Here is a 24349-nt window from a genome sequence, read left to right on the forward strand (position 1 = left end):
GTGTTTCCCCTTGCAAAGGCCTGTTTAAACACATCAATAACTGACTTGTCTTTCTGATCAGGCAGATCCTCGTGGAGTTTAAGCATCTGGCTCAGAGTACTTCCTTCTTTGCCTGACTCAACACTGACAAATTCTTGATTTCTCACTGCAGTCGTGATGCTTGATAGCTTTCAGAATAAGAATGGTTTGAAAATGTGCAGTCCTTTTAGAAGTGATGGTGCAGGTGATTTTCTGCATCTTTGTGAAGTTCAATTTGCTTTATTCAGCATCTGCTGTTAAGTATATGTTTCACTCTTTAAAACACTCCGACTTGTTTAAAGTTATCTTACAGGAAATGAGGAGTCACCTTTTCACCAAGAAGCTTTCCAGTGTGGCCTGCAGCCTTGGTGTCCAAATCATCTTTCCCTGACTTTCTGATAAGGTCTGCAGAGAGATACAGAAGTGGAATGAGAGTTGGAGTAACTGGGGGAAGAGGGAGAAGTTGGCAGGCTGGGAACAGCAATGCTCTTGGAGAAGAATGATAATTTCCCAAGGATGAAACAGTCACAGGGAATGTTATAAAGTGAAGCAGGCAGAGCAGTCTGAAATGCTAATAAGGAGAGGACTTAAAAAGAAATTGGCGATTTTGGGCCTCGAAGCCATTTTTCTTTTTAATTTGTTACAGATAAATGCATGACTCTTGGGTTGCAGGGTTCTATTTTTGCTTCCCTCTTTGTGACACATCGATTTGGCCTTATCACTGCTCTCTGGGTGCTTGCCCTTTAGAATGCTGCTGGGTACCAAAAGCAGGAGGCTTTTTTGGGAACTGTTCTTTAATGGTGCCACAGCACAGGGAGGAAAGATTAGGGTTCTTGCTGCACATAGGCTGGATTTTTGATTTCTGATTATGCTGATTTTCCTCTTCCAAGCAAGTAGGTGAAGAACAATGGGAAATCAGTGCTCCAGTGGGAATAGTGGCAGTTACCTGATCGTGATCAATTGCTGTTTCAGCCTGGTGTTGCACAGCTGTGTAGGGAATAATGGGATCGCTGGAGACTTTTAAATACAATGATGCATTCATAGGAAAGGCTCCTTTGGAAGAACAAGTTCACCTGCAGGGTAGAAACACCCTTGGGCAGGGGCTCACCCTCTCCCTGTGTCTGTGCTGGGGGTGGGATGGCTCAGCTTCCTCTCACCTGCCTGTGACAGGAGTTCAACACGAGGGTGTGCTGGTTTGGGGTAGGTTGGTTTTTCTTCATTTATTGTGGGTTTGGGTTTTTTTTAATTCTATATGGCAAAGTAGTGGAAGTCTACAGGAAAATCAGACTGGTTTAGTCCTCAGCCTTCCCTTACATCTTGCCACTGTGTCATAAAGCTGCTGGAAATAAAGCAAAGGCAGCCTTAATCCAAAATTTAAAAGTGCAGTGCTGAGGAAGCTGAAGCTGCTACTAGGCTGGCAAAAGAAGGAAGATGGGGAATCATCCTTGGGAAGCTCCAGTTTGGTTTATTGATGTTTAAGGCCTGTGGAGGATGCTGGAACCTGAGGAAGGAACAGGACAAGCAGCCTACAAACCCTTCAGGATGGAAATGATCCTACTCAGATGTTCACGTAGCCCAGTCTGAATCCTCTGTCTGCTGTAAGTGACTCAAAGGGGCAGAGCAGATCATCCCCCTGGTGAAAACTGGCTGAGCTACACCTGGGGAAGGGACTCCCTCTGTTTATAGCTTGGCTTTAAAATGCCTCCCTTTGGAGCATTAGCAGATTCAGCCACTTAACTAGGTTAAAGCTGAAAGATCTTAATTTTTCAGAAGTGAGCATGAAGTTTCATTGGAACAGACATCTCCCACGACATTACTTTCCAGAGCTGAAAATGTATCACACTAGCAGTTTTTTTTTTTTTTTCTAGATACTTTTGCTGAAATGATTTCAATTCATAGCAAACCTAGAAGAGCAAAAGTGTTCAGAAGATTCAAGGAGAGCAGCTGAAATGAACCAAAAAGAATTTCTGGCCTTACTGAAAAGAACCACGTATCTCAATCCCCAAGATACAGCAACAAATTCCCTCTTTTGCATCACCAGCCGGAGCCTGCAGCTGGGAAGGCAATTTCCCTGAGAAGTTGCTCCCTTCAATCTACAAGAAAAAGACAATTTACTTTTTTTTTTTTTTTTAATAGTAGCATTATATAATTGATTGGAAGAGTTTTATATCTCATGAATGCTGGATGATTGTGGATTGAACAGTTTTAAAAATGAAGTAACTGTGAGGGCTGAAATCCCAAGGATCTGGCAATACAGAATGGGGTTAGTGGTCTGGCAGATTCCTTCAGTGTTCTGAAGCCATGGTCAGTAACTGCAGCAAAGCTGAGCCGTGAGTGGTTTTGTCACTGACTGAAAGCTGCTGTTCCATGGCACTGGAGAAATAAAGATGGGAGGTTTCCCTTCATGGGGGAGGCAGTACCACTGGAAGGTGACTGCAGCAGGTGCACACAGGTGGTGCTGAGGGATTTGTGCACCAGCTTTGGCTGTGCAGGGGCAAACTGAACGTGCTGCCTTTGCCCCAGGTGCTTTCAGACTCACTGACTACAAATCGTTCGCTTCTTCCACCGATGGCGAGTGGTTTTTACACTGTATCAGCCAGGGGAAGGTTTTACTAAGGAGAGAGGGAAGAAATCCATCCTATGGTAACGTCTCAGGTGGCCACGCACTGAAATCCTCAGCAGGCTCCACGGCAGGAGGGGTCAGCCAGTCATTGTGGCAAGGATTGAGGAGTGATGCTCCTGGCACGAGCAGGGCATCAGCAGAGGTTTGGTTGTTTCCTTCACGCTGCTGGGCATCATCTCCTGAGAGCAGAGTGCTGCTGCTTCTGCCAAGGCCTCCGTGCAGAGACCTGTCCAGACACAGTGGTGCAGCAAGGGTAAACTGCAGCTCTGGAATTTGTTTCTTTTTTGTCCTGGTGCTGTTTCCTTAAGAGCACTTTAGGTCCCCACCACTGTTCTGTTTGACATAAAGTGAGAGTGTCACTGTGTCACTCTTGTCTTAACTGTTCAGGTGGGTTATTCCAGTGGAACTTCGATTATGATGGTATAGATGGAATGTAATATTTAGGATAGATGATATAATGTAAATCTTTAAAGCACCGCTTTTCTGGTGATTCTCACTCAATAACAAACAAAATGGTGATCTTCTGCAATTCTGCCTTTGTAAAAACATGCATAATTTTTACAAAAATAGGCATGGTTGTAATTAAGGATGCTGATAGTTGTTTTTGTTTTTAATTTCCTATCCTTCCGAATCCTTAATAAACTTTCACGGTCAAAATCCAGATGGTACAGCAGAGCTCCGTGTTGTTTTTGAGATTTTTTCTTTTTTTTTTGTTTATGCTGATTATAACTCTCCCCAGATGAAAGTTTAAAATTGTTTGGATTTTTGGCCTTTGGCTGTTTGGAAAGCTGCTGTCAGCTTCCAGCACAAACCAGTTCAAATTCAGTGCACGTTCACAGCTGGTGCTGGGGGAAGGGCACTTTGAGGGGACCCGTTTGCCACTGCCCAGAAATGTAAAGCCACTGCACTTTATTCCAGCTGTGAGGTTGGTTCCTGTTCTCACAGGCAGTTCACCTCCTCTTCTTTTATTTTTCCCTATTTGTGTTGCTCTCGTGTTCTGAAGCGTCACTGATTTACAAAATCTGAGGAACATTGTCCTGTGGGGATGGGGAATGCAGAGGAAAGATTTTTAATCCCTCAGATAATTAAGCACTAAAATAAATGATTAATAAATTATGAGGCGAAACACTCTGTTAATTTTAATACAAAAATAATGTACTTTTCCCTGTGGAATGCAAGGGAGGGAGCTGCAATCAAAATAAGGGGAATAAAAAAAAATTGAATGCTCAGAGTTTTTTCCTCTCCAAGTTGCTTCTTTGATGCCTTGCTGTGCTTTGCCAAGATGTTGGGAGGAGAATGAAATGAGTGTGGAATTTATAAATGGGGCGTTAGGTGGGGAAGGATGCTGTGGGCTGGCTGAGCTGAGGAGTAAAACAGAGCAGAGCTCCAGCCCTGCAGCTCACTACCAGCAAATCCCTGGGGCTGGCAGAAATCTTTGCTGGAGGATTGTCCAGATAAAGGTCTTGAGAAACTCCCCTTGCTCTCAGTCAGTATCTAGAGAAAGAGTGGGAGCTGAGTGCTCAAAAGACTAAGGCTAAAATGAAGGGTGCTTTTGTGTGTAAGGAAGCTCTGCAGTTTGCTCTTTATTAAAAATGGTTTTTATACCAGATCCAGATGAACTTGCCACCTCTGGGGGATTGCAGGATTTCAGGTTTCTCTGCTCTTGCAGTTTATAGTCTCAGCTGTTGGTGTGTGCTGGGGCCACGTTTCTGGACCTTCAGATAGGCTTTATTTCCAGTTCTTTGGGGTTTGAGTGGACGTTAATTAAACTTTGTCATGTAAGGTTTTATTGCAGTTCTTTGTTGGAAAACGAATTCCTCATTTTCAAGAGGTAAAGAAGGATTTTGTGAAGCTCTGAAACTCTTGTGTGATCTTTCTTCCTGGCCTCTTCCAGTCTGAGATTGGCTCCTTCTGAGTGATGCCCACCTTTATTTAGGGTTAGTTTGTTTTGGTTTGTTGCTCGTTTTTAGGTGATTTTGTGGATTATCTTATTTTAAGAAGCCAGATAGTCTTGCTTTTGCGTCTAGAAAGTATTTTGCTCTTATTTTAAAGTTCAATTTGTTTTGCATTGTGTTAGGGCCTGGAGACCCTAACCAAAATCACAGCTTTGGCATTTTAGGTGCTGCTCCTATATAAACAGTAAGAGAAGTTGTATGTTTGTGGTCTACAGACAAAGGGTAAGGGGAAAGAAACGGTAATACCCTTTATTTTTGGGACATAGAAGAGCAGCAGAGGAAAAGTGGCTTGTCTGAAGTTGGACAGAGTGGGCTGCAGCACCTAAATGGCAGATTCATGGTTAGGAGTAACAGTTTAGGCCACCACAGTATTCCTGAGCTAATAAATATTTAGGTCAGATGATGAAGAAAAAAGTAAAGACTACTGAAGCATTTTGTGATTTAGAGCTTGAGAAACTGGGTTGTCTTTGGATGCTGTCTGTGGTAAGCCTCTGTCCCCTTTCTGAATAAGGGTAAGGATTTGAATTTGCTGTGGGAGAAAAAAAGGCAATTTTTTTCATAATTGGGGTAGAAGATGTGAGCACAAAGGTCAGCTGTTCAAACAGGAAAGGTGACACTGTATTTACATCTGTACTTTTAAAGTTTCTGTATTTGTTCTTTGGGACTGCCAGCTCCTAGAAAGGATGCAGAGCTTGCCTGCCTCAGGTAATTGCTGGCTGGCAGAGTTAAAATAGGTGCCCTGCAATGGGAGAGGCTCAGAGCCATTGGAAATGTTCTTTGTGTGCAGTCATGTACAGCCTCCAGATAATGCAGCTGGATGAGGGGACAGTGGAGGGCTAGGCAACAACAAATCCTGATGGTGATTTACAGAAAAAACCCTTTCTTCATGGATAAAGTGAAATAGAAGGGACTGCAAATTGGATGCAAACACAACTCCTTTTGAAATCCTCACGGAGTGATGTAAAGGAGCTGTTGTGTAAATGGCTATTGTGCTAAATATTTTTAAAGTGAAATTCAGCCTTGTGCAGGAAACCATTTAGAGTCCATGTATTGCTTGAGAGTGCTGAGAAGGTTGAAGTGAACTCTGGGCAGTCCATTTGCAGCATCTGATGTAAAACCATTGCCTTGGATTCCTGCACAGGTGGAGCTTGCTGTAATGATCAGATTTTTCAGATGTGCCTGTGCAGTGATCTGGGGTTGCAGGTGCTGACTGGGTCATTTTGTCTCTGATAATAAATGTTCATTGCAGTGGAGATGTGACCTTTGGCATGTGTAAACCTCCACAAGCTACTTCTTTTGATCTGGCTGTCATGCAGAATGTATCATAAAGCATTGTTTTCCAAGCTGATGAGATAAATCATTGCCTGCCTAGGCCACCTCTGCATGGACTGATGAGGTTTATTGCCACTAATCCCAGCTGCAGCACTGTCCAGCCCCTCAGTAAAGCCAGCGAGGTTCTATCACAGCCTGACTTGAAGATCTGATCTTTTAAACTCTCCTTTCCTTCCAACAGTGACTGAGAGTCGTGGGATCCTGGAGAGTATACAGAGGTTTTCCTTGCTGCCCACTTACTTGCCGGTGACCTACCGTATCCACAATGCGGATGTTTCCTTCTTTCTTAAGGAAGCCAACCAGGATATTATGAGGAACTCCAGCTTGCAGTCCCGCGTGGAATCCTTTCTGATCTACAAATCCAAGAGTCCACCCGTGTTAAACGCCAGCTATGGGCCTTTTTCCATTGAACAAGCAGTGCCCCAGGACTTAATGCTGTCCTCGGATCCCTTTGGATCCGCCGACAAGTTCACTTACAACTGGAAGCTTCAGGCCTACATCATGAGCACCAAGATCTACCTGAGCAAGCCCAGGGTGCAGGTGCTGTTCTACATCGTGGGCAGGGACTGGGACGAGTACAGCCCGGCGGAGCGGCTGCCCTGCCTGCGCGTGTTCGCCTTCCGCGAGACGCGCGAGGTGCGCGGCAGCTGCCGCCTCGGCGGCGACCTGGGGCTCTGCGTGGCGCAGCTGGAGCTGCTGCCCAGCTGGTTCAACCCGCCCACCGTGGTGGCTGGCCGGAAGAAACAGATGGAGAGGTCTGAAGGGAGCCCCGTGGAGCTCTACTACTCCATCCAAGCAGGAGATGAGAGAGGGGAGTGCGCCAAGGAGGATGTCAGGAAAAGCAACGGGATCCGCTCAGGGCGCAGTGACATCGATGAGTCGGGACCTCCCCTGCAGAGGATCGGAAGTGTTTTCCTTTACCAGACACACGCTGCCCCTTCTTTAACTGAAATGAGATTGGATAATAATATTGTCATCCAGTATGCACCAAAGACCGTCAAGCAAGGAGACATCCTGACTTTCCTTGTATCTGTTGCTAAAAACTCGACAGAAGATCAGTTCACGCTGAGGTAAGGCTGATTTGTGTTTCTTTGGTACCTTACTTTTTGTTTGTCTGCTCCTGGAAGTCACTTTCTGTGTGTAAATGGCCTAACAGTCCAGCAATTGCTGCTCTCCATTTCTCATGTTGTTCAGTCTGATGTTGTATGAATTGTCTGAGGTGAGATCTCATGGAGTGAGAGAGGCCTTTTCCTGAAGTTGTCCTTTGAAGAATGCTTGCAAAAATTGAAATGGTAGAGCTGGGACATATCTATGTACTAAGAGGAGATAACATCTAAATTCTTGTGAGCTGGAGTTTGCAGTTCTCCTGATCTCTCACTGGACTCATGTTGAGATTAACGAAGCTTAAATCCACAGAGTTATTTACAGGAAATGAGCAAGAATTGGGCATTTAAGTAGGATTCACGTTTCAGCGTCTCTCCCCAGCTTGTCGTGAGTCCAGCTCTGTACTGCAGGATCTTTGAGGTTCCTAAGCATTATTGATCTACTGAAACAATTTCTGAAAGTGAGAAACTGCCCGAGGGGGTGGTGGCTGCTGTTGGGATGTGACATCACGTGCCTCATTGGTTCACCTCGTTGTGTCCAAGCACTGAGCTGTTCCAGGGGCAGCTCCCTGTAACCACCAGGATAACCCAAGCCAGGCCAGCCAGGACTGGGCTGGGGCACGGAGCAGGGACTGCCCAGCTGTCTTTTCTTTCCAAGCTTGCCCCTGTGCTCAGCACTGTAAGCGAGGGTTGTGGGGCTGATGCGTGGGAAGTCCATGTCTGCAGAGGTTATTCCATGTTTTATCCCTTACCAATGGCTCGTGCCACCTCTTCCTGAGCTGAAGGTAAATGTCACGCTCTGGCTTCTGGGGGTGACACTGATTTGTCTCAGGTTGTTGTCCTGGGAATGGTGGGTGTTGCCAAAGCTCCCAGAACGTTCCTCTGAGCCAGCAGGTGCGTCACAGGAGGGAGCAGTGAACTCCCCACTTGTACAAATGCCACAGACTGGGAGCTGCATTCAGAAACAGCTGTGCTGAGCCCCAGAGATGCTTTGGAGCTGCCACCTAAGAAAGCACAGCCTGGAGTGGTTTGAGACAAAACTCCTGTCTCTGGTGGTTGCACATCTCCCATTCCAGAGCTGAAAATGGGGCCAGGTTGCAAATGGAACATTCATGAACTTGCATGTCTGCCTTGGCCTGGAGCAAGGAGCAGCTCAGACTTGCCACCACTGGCCTCAGCAGCCAGAGCTCAACCCAGCAATGTTTTTTCCCCCTCCCTTCCCCCCAGGGACATTTGTGGGGGATTTCTGGGGAAAATGGTTTTCTCTAAAACTGGGACATTTTCCCTTTGCCCGGTGTGTGATGTATAAACTGAATAACCAGAGCACTTGGTTGCTGACTCAAGGGCAATTATTTCTTTTTCATCTGGTGGAGGACAAACACCTCTCCTCACCATATCAGTTTCTCATCTTCTGAGTCGATCTAAGATTTGTTTCCTGAGTACTGATTTCAAGCCAGACAGTCCAAGTTCCTCACAGCAAGTGTTCAGGGATGTCTTTGTCTTTATTCTCTGTACTAAAGACTTAAAAGGGAAATCCTTAGTCATCAGCAGACATGGAAACTTCTGCTACATTGCAAAATAGGTTTAAATATAAACATTAAAAACAATTAATTAAGGTAAAAAATGTTTATTGTTTTTACTCTGTAGATGTAGAGTCTTAAGAGATCTCACTTCAAAGCATCTCTATTTCCATGAGCTGTAATCCATTAAAAGTGGAGCTGGTTACAACCATGATAATTGTTACATACAGGTTTATAAAATTTTCAAAAACCTTGCTTTGTTTAAATTAGGATGGAAATGCAGCACATGAACTTTTAAAGGAATGCTTCTAAAATGAATTTTCTGGAACAAAAAGGAAAAGATGTGTTTGAATTGTAGCTTTTTATTTGGAGATCTAAGGTAGCATAAAACAAAAAATAACCTAAAAATAGGGAATGACTATCAGTTCAAAATGAAAAGTGTGGCATTCTTGTCTTAAAAACAGCACTTTGGTGTTCTCTCCTAAAAACAAACTTTTGTAACAACTTTCTTTCTTGAGTTTTGATTTCTCTTGACCTGCTTTTCTGTGAGTACCTGGCTCTCAGTCTGTACCCTGCTGCAGAGTCAGGGTAGGTATAATATTGTTTAATTGGGCTTCTGGGGAGCCTTTCCAAACTTGGACCTGGTTACAGCATCTCTGTGGGGCTTTTGGTTGGGTTTTTTTTGGTCAGAATTGTGATTTCTGTGTTCATCCCTCCATGGCATGTTCTCCATCTGTCTGGTCTCTTCTCATTCTGATCTTCTCCCTGACAGAGGAAAAGGTTTCTTTCCCCCCTCCCTCAGTGTAACTCTTTTATGAGAAAAATTAATTTTTATTTTGAACCAGTCTGTTATTTTTCCAAGTTCTGCCTTGAGTGGCAGCAAGATTTAGAACTATATTCATGAAGTGAGGCCAAGGGCTGCTGGCAAAATGCTTTTACCATTGCTTTTGCTCCAGTGGACTGGAAACTATGGCTTGAACAGATGGAAAATATAGGATAGACAGGTCAAAAATGTAGAAACAGACATGCAAAACAGCCAAAAGTAAAAAAAAATTACTCATCACTACTGAGTATCTTCTGTTTTAGAACTACTGTGCCTAGAGTAAAACCTATCCCCTTTCTAATAGGAAATTGTCTTCAAGGGGAGCCTTCTAGAAACTTCTGAATACTAAAAGATTTGGGGAAAGGTACCCTTGGTTTTTATCTTGTGCTGTTCTGCACAAGGGAAGATTTAGAGGCGTGAATGTGGAACTGATGGACTGTTTTTAATTTTGGGAAAGAGTTGGACCATAAGAGCCAAGGCCTAGGTTTTGTTTTTTAATGAGCTAGGGAAATTAAAAATATTTGTCTTGACTCTGTATGAGTGTGAGAGATAGAGGAAAGGAAGGAGATAAAATATAGATGATGGGTAAATATGGAATATTGCTGTAGCTTGAAAGCTTCAACTGGGCCTTAGGAAACTGAGGGATTTCTCAGCTTCATTCAACACTTGCTTCCCCTTTTTCACCTTCCTTTCCCGTGCTGCTGGCCAGGGAAAGCTGAAGGCTCTTCTTCCTTGCCATCATGGGTGCTGAAAGTTTCCTGATGTTCACAGAAAATGTTCCAGTCTATCTTGTTCTGCTGCTTTTCTGCAGTTTCACGGTGCAAGTATCGGAAACTGAAGTGAGAGCTTTATTTAAAATGTTTTTGCTGAGAAAGGAAAACATGAAGAATAATTCCATGTCAGTCCTTCCAAATGCTTTCAGCAATTAAAGCCTCAAAGCTCTGGTGTTACACAATTCCAATTTGTGTTTGCAGCAAGCCCCAGCTCCTGCTGGAATGAACTCTGTGCTGTTACAGACATGGCAATCAATGTGTGCAGGGATGCCAGAGTTTCCCCAAGTTAGGAACAGGACTTTGAATCCACACTGTAAATACAGTTCTTTGTTTATTAGCTTTTTTGTTTTGCTGGACCTAATAAACATAACCTTCTGTTTTGTTTTAAAGTCAACAGGATTGATACTTTCTGCTTGCAGCCTTTTAAATTTGTTTTCCTATTTCTGGAGATGAATCAGCAAAGAAATTAGAGAGCTAGAATTGCCTTAAGCTACTGTGTGTTAGGCCTGGAAACATTCACGAGTGGAAAAAAACAGCAGCTTTTTTTTCTTTTTACAGTTATTCAATTTCTAATTATGCTTCATGCATCCTGTGTGAGGGAACAATTGAAGGTTGAAATAGAAACTTGTAAACCTCCAATACTGGAGAAAAGTAAGAGTTTTTTTATAAACTTTCAAAGCTTTTTCTGCATTTGTAAACCCAAACTGGGGGTTGGACATCTGTGGGTACCAGTTTTATAAACTATTGGGAAGCTTTGTGGCTTCCCTCTGGTATTTTTAATGATGATAATTGTGGGAATAGAGGGACTGGTGTGAAATTGTGGGGGTGAATAAGCAGTGCTTATTGATAATTGGGAAGACTTTGGGCCAAAAGGCCCAAAGAGTTTAGGTTACATGAGCTCCTTATTCTCTGTTTTATCTAACAATCAATCAACAATAATCCTGCAAACGTGAAAAGGGCTGCATAGATACATGAGGGGAGCAGAGTCCAGATCATTAGCACTCGATTTATACAGCAAGAAAACTTGAACAAGGCTGGCATTTTATAAACTGCTTGTGTGTTCTTCTAGTGCTGGGCTAAACCAAATCTTATTCTTGGTGCTGAGCTGAATCACATTTAAATAGCAGAAACAAGCGGTGATCAGGAAGGTTACCAGCCACATAAAACTCTGATAAGATGGGCTTTTCTCTAGGCCTCAGATTATGTGGCTATTTCATGGAACCCCAGCCCTGAACTTGTACCTCCTCTGCCAGATTGAAAAGAATCCTATTGAACATTTTTTACTCCTCCTTCCGTAGCTCTGGTTCTGTCAGTTAAAACATCCTCTTCCACATTCTGGTTCAAAGAGCTTCTAAAGTCTTCTCATAACTGAATTTTTCCCCTCTCTTCTAACTATGAGAGAAAATGAATTTAAAAAAACCCCAACAAAACCTAAATGATTTCTTCTTTTGAAATACAGCCCCTGCATTTCAGCTTTTTCACTGCTCAGTCCTGATGTAAAAATAAGATTGAGGTAGGCAGGAGTTAGACACTGCAACCTAAGAAGATGAGAGTCCTGTGTCTTTATTGTTTTGTGGTAATAGCTGGTAATTCCTTCATTGTTTTGTGGGAAAAACTGTTCTTCCCCATCATGAGCTGGTCCAGAGGTGTTTCTGCAGCAGGGCTGGGTGGAATCACCCCTCTGCTGCTGCCTGGGGAGAGGCTTCTCCAGCAGGCTCTGGGCTCTTCTGCTGTGTTCAGCACACTGTGCAAGTAGGAATTAACTTTCACAGCCTGCTTATGAGCTAGTCAAGCAAATATAATTTTTTTCCATCTCCTGGATGGCAGAATAGCTTTCCTCACTGCTAAGTGACTTGCTAATGGCCCAAAATTGTCACTGGCACTGTGAGACAAGTGCTTAAGAACTATTGACTTCTAGGGCACTCTATTACCTCCTGTTGGACTTGCAGATTATATTAAGAAGAAAATAGTTCCTTCTGTTAAAATTATTCCAGTTAACACCCTCTGCCTTGAGAATCAATTCACATTGCCTGAGCAGGTGTCAGACAACTGAGAGACAGATCCAGCAAGGCACTGCCCACATGAGTGGCCTTTGCAGCTGTCTGTTATTTCAGCTTTGTTGCACTCAGGGCCGGTTTTCCTCCTCTCAAACCCCTGCCAGAGCCTGAGCCCAGGCTGGCTGGAGCAGCAGTGCCTTAGAGCTGTGTGAGCAGTGCTGGTGCTCTGCTGGCAAGCCCTGGGTAGCTGGGATCACTGCCTGCCCCCCTGGGCTGCAGGGCCACTGTCCCAGGCACACCAGACAGGTTTATTTTGCCTGTCCTGCTGAAAGGACTCTGCCTGCCCTCCTGATCACCTGGAGACTACAAACATCACTGCAGCTGCACTGTTTGGGCTTGCACTGCTGCCTTGCTGATCCAGCACTTCAGAATGACTGTTCTGCTGCACTCTGCAGACACTGTGAGACTGGGCTAGGGAAAACCAGTTTTCCAATATAGCTCATTCATTTAGGGGGCTGAAGAACATTAGCAGAAACCAACTTGATGTGGTTATAGCTGGGAAATACAGGTTTGGGTTGTTCTGTTGGTGGTTTGTTTAGAAAGGGGGAGGTTTGGGGTACTACAAATCCCCCAATTTATGGAATAGATGTCAGAAGTGTTGTCTTCTCCCCCCAGAACTGCTCAATTCTCGGTGAAGAACACATCAGCAGCTCCTTTGTATCAGAAATGAACCCGTGTGAAAGGTGCTGTCAGGGCCGTGCTGGTAAAGGCCAGGCAGATGGAGAGGGGGATTGGCAGTGGCAGGGTGTGAGCTGCCTGCTGTGCAGGTGCTGCTCCTGCCATCCATCACACTCTGGAGATTCACACCTGGGGATGTGCTCACGTCCTGCTGCTCAGGGGCAGGGGCTGCAGGGGTGTGAGCACGGGTAAGGGCACCGAGGGCTGGGCTGGGCACACGCTCTGCCACCCGTGCAGGGATTTCTCATGGTTTATCAGCATTACACACCCAGGATGTGATGAGCATCTCCATTCCAGCTCCTTGCACTTCCCTAGTTACTGCTGACAAGTTTAGGAGCTCTTGTTTTAGGCTGTGTTTTGGTGCCTGAATATGTAAAACTTTGGGTTGAAGAACTCTTCCTCTAATATTGTAGTAAAACATGAAATCTCATCCAGGTAAGGATTTTTCCTATTTCCAAAGTACTTCTAAAAATAAAGGCTAAGTTCATTGAGGAATAAGACGTTTCATGAGAGGGAAAGTAATCTTTGATTTGAAATTATTGGAGTAGTTTGACTTTTCAAGTGTTGCTTTCACATTTTTTAGGGGTAACATTTATCCAGGATGAGCACACTCATATGAAATGCACCAGGCAATCTCAAAGTGCATTTTTGATCACAAAAATTGGAACATTAGTTTCCTACTTCTAATGGCAAATCTGAGCCCTTTCAGATTTTAAGGTTATTACTTAAACAGGTCTGACAGATCCTTGTAACATCTGTGGGAAGCTGTAGTAATGAATTGTCTTGTCACTTTATCAGGTGTCAGGCTGCACAGCATCAGTCACTTTCCAGCAGGTTCCTCTCCCCTGCTGGTCCCTCCTGGAACCCTGAGCAGGGTTTCACATCCAGCACAGTGTCCCAGGCCTGCTGTGAGCCCTGGCTCCTCATCAGCTCTGTCTGTCCCCTGGCTCTGCACCCCTCTGTGCTGCTGGTGTTGCACTGGCATTCCCCACTGCTCTGCAGAGTGTTTGCTGCATCTCTTTTTTCAGGCTGCTGCAGCCGTGCCCCTTTCCCATGGCATGGAATTCCAGGGGGAATGGAGTGAAGGGAGCTGCTGTTACAGGATCAATGTTTGTGCTGGTTGATCTCTTCAAGCCCATCACAAAGAACACCAATAGTAATAGCCCGGGGTGGATAGTTCATTGCACAAAATAATTGATGTGTATGATAGTAGATGGAATCTGATCTAAATCCATAACAACTTTAAATGGTGAAGCCAAGCCCTGGCTGTCAGTGCAGGAGTTTTGCCTTTGGGACATTCGAAGTGCACAGCCCGAGATGCTGGGCATCACTGGCCAAACTGATGGGCCCTTGGACACCCAGTGCAGACTGGGGATGGCTTGGGGAGCTCCATCTCAGCAGCACAGGATTAGTGCAGGATCTGTGTGTGTTGTATTCAATGCACTGGGTGCAGGGTAGAGCTTTGTTAGGGTTTCGTAGAAGGTGGCACATTTGGAGCCCCTGTCCAAGCCTGAGTACTGTTGTGTCTGAGTGTCTTTGAGTAAAGATGTTTGCATTCTCCTGTTCCCCAGGGAGAAAAGGGCAATTCTGCCAGGTTTTAGGGAGGCCAGCACCGTGCCTTTGGTGCCATGCAGGCTGTGCTGGGCAGGAACCTCAGCCTGTGCAGCAGCCGTGGTTGGCCGTGCTGAAATCAGAGAATCGAGCCCACAAAATCTGCTGTGGCCACTTCAGTGGCTCCCTGACCTCTCTAGCATTTGGCTGAAGGAAGCAGGACAGACATCTGCTCTGAAGTGATGCAGGGACCCTTCATTTTCCTACTTATTTTTAATTGTGGTCTACCCGTTCCTTCCTCAGCTGTGCCTGCTGAACGCCGGAGCTCTGTGCTTTGTAAAGGCTTATCAACAAAAAGATATCTCTTCATAAATCGTGAGATCTAATGCCTAAAAGCTCTGAAGGGTTTGGGTTTAAGGATTGTCATCTTTTTGAGGAATTGCCTATTGCAAGTATCCATTAGTCAAGCTAACAGATCCTGAAAATGGCTTTAAATCACCTGCTGGGTTTTCCTTGCTTGTTTGCTTTGTGTATTATTTTATTTCAGGGACAGGATTTCCTGCATCTAGGTCCTGAACTTTTAGAGTTAATCAATGAAGGCTTTTTTAACTCTGCAGCTAGAAATGCTAATTGACTTTGATTTATCAAATAAAAATAAATTAATTCTGTGTTGAGAGACCCTTTCTGAACCATGCCTGTGCCCCAGATTTAGCAGAGACAGTAATTGCTTTGCCAATCTGTCGATTGGAGCAATCTGTAAACGGTGAAAGAAAATGTCAGTCATCACCAGCTGAAGCCATTGTTTATGGACAAGTTTGAACCCAAAATTGAACCCAGGAGGGGAAAGGCAATTTTGGGGGTTCCCACTGTTGTTCAGAGAGGTGTTCAAATAAACAGGGAGGGCCTGAAGGGGCTGGGCTGTGGCACCAGTGCGAGTTCTGTCAAGATTTTTCATTAATTTTCAAATTGTTCAAAAAGTTTTCAAAAAACAACTTCTTTGTGACCATACAGATGTTCAACCCTCACTGAAACCTGATAAAGAAACCCAGCTCTATGACTTGACATCTCTGCAGTCACTGGGCCTTACTCTGGGACATGCAGGGTCCTGTCCAGGTTGGCAAGTTCCAGGAATTTACTGCAAGTTTCCCAATATCTCTGAATAATGAAGGAATGGTGGGAATTTCCTTTATTGTATTACTGTAGCTTCTTGACCCTTTTGTTTGAGGGAATATATTGTCTAAAACTTCCCCAAGTGAGATACCTGCAGAGAAAAGCTCTATGCGTGGCTTTGAGATCCTGTAATAATTAGGTGGATAAAACAATTTGGAATGCCTGAAAAATTTCATTATTTAGCTAGAGATGTTTAGGCTTTCTTAACCACCCAGAGTTGGTGATACTTTTCTTCTGTGAGGGAAGACAGGAAGTGCTTGGCTGTGCACTTTTTGGAAAATCGACTTCAAATCTCAGTTTGAGAAGGTTTTAAAATAGTAAGCTGCTCACCATGGGCTTGCAAATGGCTGAACTCTAGGACCTAACTGAATAAATAAGGTGGCTGCAGGGAAAGAACTGAAAGAGGAAAAGGAGGAGGGAAGAAAGAAGGGCATTCCCCCAGATAAATTAACATCTGTGAAATAAGACACTTCTAAATGTATGCTAATGGCCTAAATGTTTCCATATTCAATTAAGTAATAAGTCCCGAGTTGGCAATATCCTCCCAAAACATTCATTTACCAAGAGAAGGCTCCTCTGGGACAGCAGAGGCACCGTAATGAACTGATGTGGGCAGTAAGACATGATAATGCCTACTTCAGAGGGAATTACTGCTGTCATAATGCAATTTACAACAAGAATTTACTTGTTAGAAGAGTTTTTTCTCTCTTCATTATGACAGTGTAATTATGACTCCAGTGGCTCAGAATAATTTTGAGAGGAACGAGTTACCAAAGCTTTTGTACTGAGTGTTCTCAGGCACTTTGAGCACAGGACCAGGGCAGCTCTCTGTAAATAACCATCACGTGGAAGTGCACACAGGACAGCAGCCTACGTGCAGCTGATCTCATCCTCCTTCACTGTGCCCCACCTGCAGTGGACTCAGCGTGGCTTGCTTTCTTGCTGTGTGTTTATTTATCAGTTGGATTTTAAGACACCAGCCCACTTCAACGCTAACAGGCTCTGACACAGTACCTGCAGATGTTGGTTTGCAGATGTTGGTGCAGCTGTAGGGGACAGCCAGTGTCACCTGCAAAGCTGGCCCGAGGGTGCAGCGCTGCCTGTGGCTGGAGGCTGCTTGTCACCGAGTGTCACTGGCCACTGTGAGCAGCCCGAGATTCCCAGCGCCACTTCTTCAGAACAGGTGGCTCAATCCCTCTGGAATTCCTTTCAGAACTGCATGTAGATGTAGTGCAGGATGCTTCCAGTGCCTGCTCAGAGCCACAAGCAATTTATTAAGTTACTGTCCAGCTGACAGTCTTTCACTTCAGCCTCTGAACTTGGACGAGTGCATTTGAGCATGGAGATAATCCTTGATGTTCTGTGCCCCCTCTGGTTGTGTTCAGGTTTCTGTCTGTGTTTTCAGATCAGCCAGGCACTATTGGAATAACTGCTCTGAACAGACTCAATGTTTGTTTGCTTTTCTTCCTCCATTGTCTTAGGAAAAGCTTGTAAGGATGGCACTTGGCAGAGGTTGCTCTGGCCTTGTCAGACAGAAACTGACTGGCTGTAATGTGCTTTTTTCATTTCTCTGAGAGGCACCCAGAGATTGACTGCACGTTTGTTACTTAAGACAGTGTTGGCAAAATCTTTTTCAATGATGGCAGACTTCTCATCTTCACAGTGTGGCAGATGTGGCTTTTTCTAGAAGCTGAGCTGGCTGTGCTGGAGCCTGGAAAGATGGTTCAGCTGAAACCACGCTCTCTGCTCTGGTGAGCCATTCAGTTCAGCCTGAAATGAACATCTCCAGTGGAATGTGAGTCCTTCGTGCACCACTGGCCCTGTCTCAGTCTGGGGGTGACTGACATCTCCCTGAACAGGGGCTGGGTTCAGGAAACCATTGAGATCACAGCTTGTCACCGATGGGAGTTTGTTTCCATGGCTGGCTGCAGCACCACACCAACATCAGGGACCAGTAACTCTGAAACCCTGCCAGGGACATCTCCTGATGGCTCTGGGGGTCGCTTGGACATAAAAACCCAAGCCAAACTGCATGTATGAGGTGTAGAATTCATTCATAGGGGTGCTGACAAGAAATCTCAGTAGTCAGAGGTGTTCTTTGGAGGACTCTATGAACATGCTGCTGAATGTGCCAGGAAGCTTTGGAAAAACTAGAAATTGTTAGTGTGTGGTTATCTGATGATTTGTGTTCCTTAAAACCGAGTAAATGCTAAGGCAGAAAACATAGATAAAAACAGACTTTTGCACTTAGAAGACTGATTTTTATCTTTAGGTTTCATGGTGTAACCTGGCTGCATTTTGCAGTCAAGTGAGCTGAAGCAAGAGGTGAGGCTGAATTGCCCTGTGTCCAGGAGAGTTGATCATTTCCCTTCAGTGCTGCCAGGATGCCTCACAGCCTCGTTTGCTGTATCAAACACACTGCCAGGCTGTGGGGCTAGGTCAGACAATACAAGGGAACAGCAAGGAATTTTTTCTCCTTTTGTGATTTAATAGACTCTTCTGCTCTGTTTGCTCTCTGAGGGAGCCAATAGATTTAATACCCAATTTCTCTCATCTGCTATCAGAATGCAAATGTGATGGCAGATGAATATACTTTCAACAATACTTAACCTAATGGGCATGTAAAGCCTGGTAATTACCAGTGTTTGTCTCCTCGTGTGTAATGGTTTCAGTAATAGGCAGTACCACACACTGAGCTCTTGGTGTGGGCCAGATTCCAGTGCAGCATCTCCTGCTCTTCCAGTGGAAACAAACAAAAAATGCAATGTCCTCCTTGCATTTGTTCCCTTTTCAGTACCCTGTGAGTACCAATTGGAATGCCAGGTAAATAATCCAAATTTAGCATTTAATCCACCTTTGATCCAACACATGTAGCAACAGTGATGGACTTTTTGTAGTGTATGTGCTGCACAGGCAGGAACGGTGACAGAGCAGACAGGCTTTGTGGCTGATAGAGAAGAAAGGATTCAGCCTGCAGTTCCTGACCCTCCCAAGCCCCTCTTGTATGGAAAAGAAGCAAACAAGAAACACAGCTCAAGGTTCATTACTCTCAAATTTGACAGCGACGACAGAAGATAAGAAATGATATTGGAAACACAACAAAGTAGAAGCTGAGCCATATTGTTCCCTAACTGCAGCGTGTTAAAGCCACTAGGAACAATAAACCATAGTGGCTTGGGCTGGGAATAAACCCAGCACTCTGTGTTGTATTTCATAATACATGTTGGCATTGAGTGCCACTGTCGTGCCAACACACTCTGAGATTTTGTTTCTCTTCTGTGGGCTGAAATATTTCAGCAGAGCTGAGCTGTGGACTGCTAAGCTGCTGTTCCCAATGGTATGTGCTCTTCCCAAGCGGGTGTGAATAGCAATGAGCAGCTTTCTCCTGGGCTGGGGTCCCGAGAGCCAGGCAGAGGGGCTCACAGAGGCTGTGCCACGCTCCTCCCCGGCGCTGCAGGGCAGCTGTGGGGCTCAGCCCGGGCACAGCTGGCTCCCGGGCAGGGTCTCAGCTGTCACCAGCTCCTGCTCGGGCGCCTTCCTGGAGTGTTGCCCTGACTTTTAAAAGTGTTAAGTTTTCTTTTAGAGTTCTTTTGAAAGTCTTAAAGTTCTCATAAAACTTCTTCAACCTTCTGATCTGTTTACCTGTTTCTACTGGAGTTCTCACGCGCTGTTCATGTAAATAATGATTGTTTTGCATTCTTCTTTGTGGGAGGAGAGAACTGATGGGCTGTTGGTTGGACCAGTGTGGTTGGAGAGGTGGCAATTCCATCCTCCAATCCACAGTCGCCTCTGGAATTCTATAAATACCAGATGCACAAATAAAACTTTCTCTTTTTTCTCTTTTGAACTTACCAAGCGTCTGTGTCCTCGCTTTGTGTCCAATAGCGACACTGGAGCACACACTGAGTCCAAACCTGTGTGGGCAGCTCAGGGACAGCTCAGGCACCAAAGCTGAGGCTTCCAGTCAGCTTCATGAAAAGACAGGCTGCATTTTGGTTTTCTAGACGTTTCTGGGGACTGCAGCCTTCTACCTGGGGCTGAGTGACAGTCTCAGAGGTGCGAGTTCCTCCCTGGCTTTGGAAACAGGAAAGCAGAGCCAGAGCCATGGAGGGCTCTCCTGGCCATGGAGGGCTGTTCTGCAGAGGGGCAGGAGAGAAAATGAGGGGTTTTCCTGCAGGGGGGGGCTGCCAGCTGCCGGCAGCTTCTCTGCAATGCAAGAGGGACTCGTTCTGTCTAAAAGGAGCTGCAGAGTCTAATTGAGCCCGTAAATGTAACTCCCCCATCACTCTTAAAAGTTAGGTGCAGTAATCATAGATTTTTCAACTGAGCAATGTAAAGTTGAAAATGAGCTGCAAAATGTGTTTAAAAAGCTCTATTTTCTAAGTGATTAGCTCTCACTAAATCTGTGTGGCAGAATGTGATCAGTAACAAGCCCAGCTCTATTAGAATACTCTTATTTATGGCTGACCAATATAGACTCAGCTGTCATCACTTCACTCTTACAATCTGTTTTCTAAATAAAATAACAACTTAACCATATGCTTGACAGAATGATGTAGCAGCTTTAGTGTGTTTATTTTTCACTCTGCTGTGTACATCAGTCCTCACTCGGTTTGAAAGTCTGTTCTTTATTGCTGTTGTAAACTCAGCTGGGCCATTCATGCCCCGTGGGCATTCAGAGAACAGCCATTCACTCAGATTTGTCCAGTGATGCTGCAGAGGAGGCAGCATTCAAAATCCTTGAGAGGTGCATTGCCCTTCCTTCACAACAATAATTGTTTAAAGGGTTGAGATGTAGAGAAAATTGTTTGATGTACCCGTCTCTTTTTCCCCCTCTTACTGGCAATCAATATTTCTTACAGGATGAATCAGGAGCAAGTTGTTCAGATCTTGGGCTTCTCTTTGGTTTGGCCAGCGTAAAAACAGGCTGGGTCCCTGTGCCACAATCATTTAATCTGTGGAGAATGTTACCAGCTGATTGGGGGAATTAAAACCTGGCCAGCTGCCCTACAGAGCTCAGCAAGCCACCAGTAAATCTTTGTGGTTCCTAGGGAAAGGTGGGCTTGAAGTCAAAAACCAGACATAAACAGCAAGAGAAGACACGTGTATATATTTCAATCCCAATAAATCGGACTTTGTACGTGTCAGAATTGCTCTGTATTCCTTTGGAGCTGAAAACTGCAGCTATTAAGCCAAGAGAAGCGATTGCCTGAAATCCTAATATAGGCTCGGGGAGAGGGAATGGTGCAGCAGCCAGGTAGAAAATGACACCTCGCTGTGTGCCAGTCACCCACGCACACCTTGCAAATGGAGCCATCAGGGGAGAGCAGCTGAAGCCCGCCTTGGCTGATGGGGCTGGCCTCTGAGTGCATTCTGTTTGGGGTTTTTCATTTTTTCTTTCTAATTCCTGGCCGATGCTTTCCGAGCGTTTCCCAGCGCCTCCTGACTCTGCAGCCAGACCCAGCTGATTATGGTGCTGGGCTCTCTGGGTGCCGGGGAGCTCCTGGAACTGGGCTGTGGAGAAGGTGGATCTCGGGTGGAGGCTGCAGAGCTGGGATGGGATTCACCGGGGGCCTCTGTGGTGTTGGATGTTTTCAGTGGAAGGGCAGGAGCTGATTGCTCTCTTGGCAGAGCCAGCGTTTGTCGGAAGTGAGGAACTGCACACACAGGCTTTTCTTCTCAGTGTGTCAATACGTCTTTTCAAAATGAGAAATATTTTCAAATATTTCAAAATCATTTAGAAAAATGTATGAATGTGTACCCTGCTGTTTGACAGAGACAGCTTGGAAAATGCTATCGACAACAGCACTCTCTGTCAGCATTACAGTCTGCAGTATGAACCTCAACAGCAAATCAGGCTAAGTGGAGCCTGAGTTCATCAAATACGTTACAGCAGCACAAATAAATACCATAGCAGAAATCCTTGGAATCCCAAAACCTTCTATTCATGTGTCAGAATTAAGTTAGTCACGTAGCTGTTGTTTGTGTTCTGATATTAATGCATGGTGGCTTTGAAGCACGACTCAAGTCTAGAGTTCTTCTACTTAGTGATAGGGAATTTAAAAATAGGTTTGTAAAGGGAAAGATTAATTTGGTGGAGTGACAATAATTTCAGGATAACAAAATGCTTATCCATAATAGATAGTGTCATCTCCTCTCTGTTCCTTTGTGTACACTGAGTACACCCTGCTTTTTATCTTATGTAAATTATGAACCACCTTGCACTGTCAGAAGTTGTACTTATCTTTACTAAGCACTAATTAGTAACTACATGGCAAAGTCCTGTTTTTAATGATCTGGTAACAATGCAGGAGGGCTTGGACAATAGTGTTAGAACAGGTCCTTTTCTCTGCTGTGCCAAGTGCAGCCAGCCCAGGGCATCCTTCAGTGAATGCAGGGCCCCCAGGAGCTCCTGGGGCTCGGGAGAGAGGGAGCTGCAGCAGGGACAGGGAGAGAGCCGAGTGTGGCAGGTGGGCTCAGCTAAAGCAAATCACAGCACACAGCTTTTGTTCTGGTGAGAGGGTTTGGGGGAGCCGTGGTCCCATAAGAAAGCTAACCCTGGTGCCTCTCAGGGCTTAAAAATACGGGGTGCCTCCTGTTCCCGTGGGAAATTTATAAGATCAATTACAAACCTTTGGTTTTGAGAAGATTTATTAAATTGTTCAGACGTTTAATGAAAACAGAGTACGTTCTGGAAGTGATATGGCTTATTTTGAGATCTATTATGGATGCTGAAAGTGTTCCCAACCTTGAATAAATCATACCACATATTTTTAACTACCTGTCTAGGAATCCTGAACTGACAAATAGACATAATAAATAATTTATTGTGCAGACCAGGAGCAAATATGTATATTACACCCTCTGATTTCCAAACACATCTTGCTGAGCAAAGCCACATGGTTTAAAACAGCTTTGCAGTATTCCCCAGTGTCTCAAAATCAACTTCTGTGCAATGAACCTGAGCCCTCCTGAGTGGAACCCAGGGGCAGTTCCCAGCAAGAGCAGTGGCAGCTTTGCAGTCCAGTGCTCTCCAGTTCTGTTCTGCCAGTCCTGGAGCTGATTTTGGGAGGTGCTGCTCTCACATCAGCTCACAGGTGTTTGAAGAAGCTCCCATTTGTGTCAGTGGCAACAGCCAAAATTCCTGATAGGAATTCTAAGTAAGCCAGAAAGAAATTAATGGACTGAGAAGTTCCTACATTATAAATAAATTGTCTTTATTGGGTGAATGCTGAAGAGATCAGGAAGGAGACAAATGATGATCAAGGACTGGAGAGAGAATGGGGAGCTCTTCAGGGACAGAAACGAGAATGAGGCTTGCAAATTTCTGGGCAGGGAAGAACATGCAAAAGTGGGAGTTTTCTATGTTTAGGGAAATGGGATTTGGATAGCCCCTGAAAAACTACGAAGGAATGCATTACAGAACTTGAGGATTGGTATAAAACTGAAAAAAACCTCATGGGAGCAGGGCTTCCATCTAACCCACGTGTGCCAGGACAAGAGCTGTGGGTGGCCAGTCTCTGTTTCTGGGCACGGCCTCAGCCAGACCTTTTTGGCACTGCTTTTCCAGCATGGTACAGATCATTTCTCCTTTCTGTGAATATTTCTTTTCGAGAAGCAGCACAGAAGTGCCTTTTTCCTCAGAGCCTTGCTGGCACCATGCTTTACATCCCTGTCACTTGCTTGCCGTGGCATGGGGTGTGATCCCAGTTCCTCTCTTTCCCTCCCAAAAGTGGGGGATGGTGTTGTCACAGGAACGTGGCATGTTGAGGGTAGCAGAGCTCGTTTTCTCTGCTCCTGTCCCAGCTGAGGGGGAGCTCTCTGCTCTGATGCCATCAAGAAGCCCAGCAGTGGCAGGAGAGCAGGGTGTGAGTGCAGGAATGCCAGCAGCTCTCAAATACCCTCCCCAGGCTGATGAGCTCTCCCTGTAAGTGCTGGCTTGGTGAAAGCTCATCTGTGTCCTCTGGGAGTGCTGAGCCTGATGGGACTTGCAGCGTCTTTGCTTTCAAAGTGACTTCCCAGAACACGAAACTTGTAAGAAGAACATTTAAAGTCTCTGGCTGGAATTAATTCTGATCTGACTTACACCCAATTTCATTCAAATCAGACAGTGCAGATGAGAGCTGGCAATTTGCATAGACACAGTAATTTGGAGAGGGCGTGCAGAAGAGCTTTTTAAAATCCACATGGAGTTCGTGTCCTCAGTCTCTGAGCATGGGTAAAATCTAGGAAATTCTGAATTCTAAGTCCTTTTTTTTTCCCCTCTGACTCTCTTGTTTGCTCAAGTCCAATTATTCAGAACCAAAATATCCTATTATATCATGGGCTAAACAGGCACACTTTGCAGCTGTGTTGGGAAATGAATGAACATTTGAAAATGTGACTCTCTCATATTGCTGCATTATCATTAGTTTGAGTATGTGCTGCAAATAACATTTTGAAGACCAGGTTTCCTTTTGACTTTGAAAGAGACATATGAATTATTGAAATAATGAGCCAAGGTCTCATTTTAAATTGCATTCTGTTACTTTAAATGATATTTTGCTATAAATTTCATTTTTGTCTAATATTGCATTTAGCCATCTTTGGTTCTCAGCAGGTAACAGTCTTTTCCTGCATCACCACTATCAGCAGCAGCTTCAGTTTTAATTAATTCCCTGTTCCAAGCACATCCCAAGGCAGTGCCATGGCACTGATCAGCCAGTGCATAACCAAATATGATAATGCCTCTGATAAGGAGCAGCAC

The 24349-nt window shown here is 44.8% G+C and overlaps 1 protein-coding gene across 1 annotated transcript in view; it reads left to right on the forward strand.

Moving 5' to 3' along the window:
• The window catches only part of LOC128797321 (transmembrane protein 132D-like), a 196702-nt gene that overhangs the window by 36247 nt on the left and 136106 nt on the right, over positions 1–24349 (forward strand). Inside the window, exon 2 of the mRNA XM_053959746.1 lies at positions 6110–6998. Within this exon, the coding sequence (XP_053815721.1) occupies positions 6110–6998 (889 nt within the window). The remainder of the gene's footprint in view (positions 1–6109; positions 6999–24349) is intronic.

Source organism: Vidua chalybeata, chromosome 18 (genome assembly GCF_026979565.1).
Source record: "Vidua chalybeata isolate OUT-0048 chromosome 18, bVidCha1 merged haplotype, whole genome shotgun sequence".
In the NCBI taxonomy this organism is placed as follows: domain Eukaryota; kingdom Metazoa; phylum Chordata; class Aves; order Passeriformes; family Viduidae; genus Vidua; species Vidua chalybeata.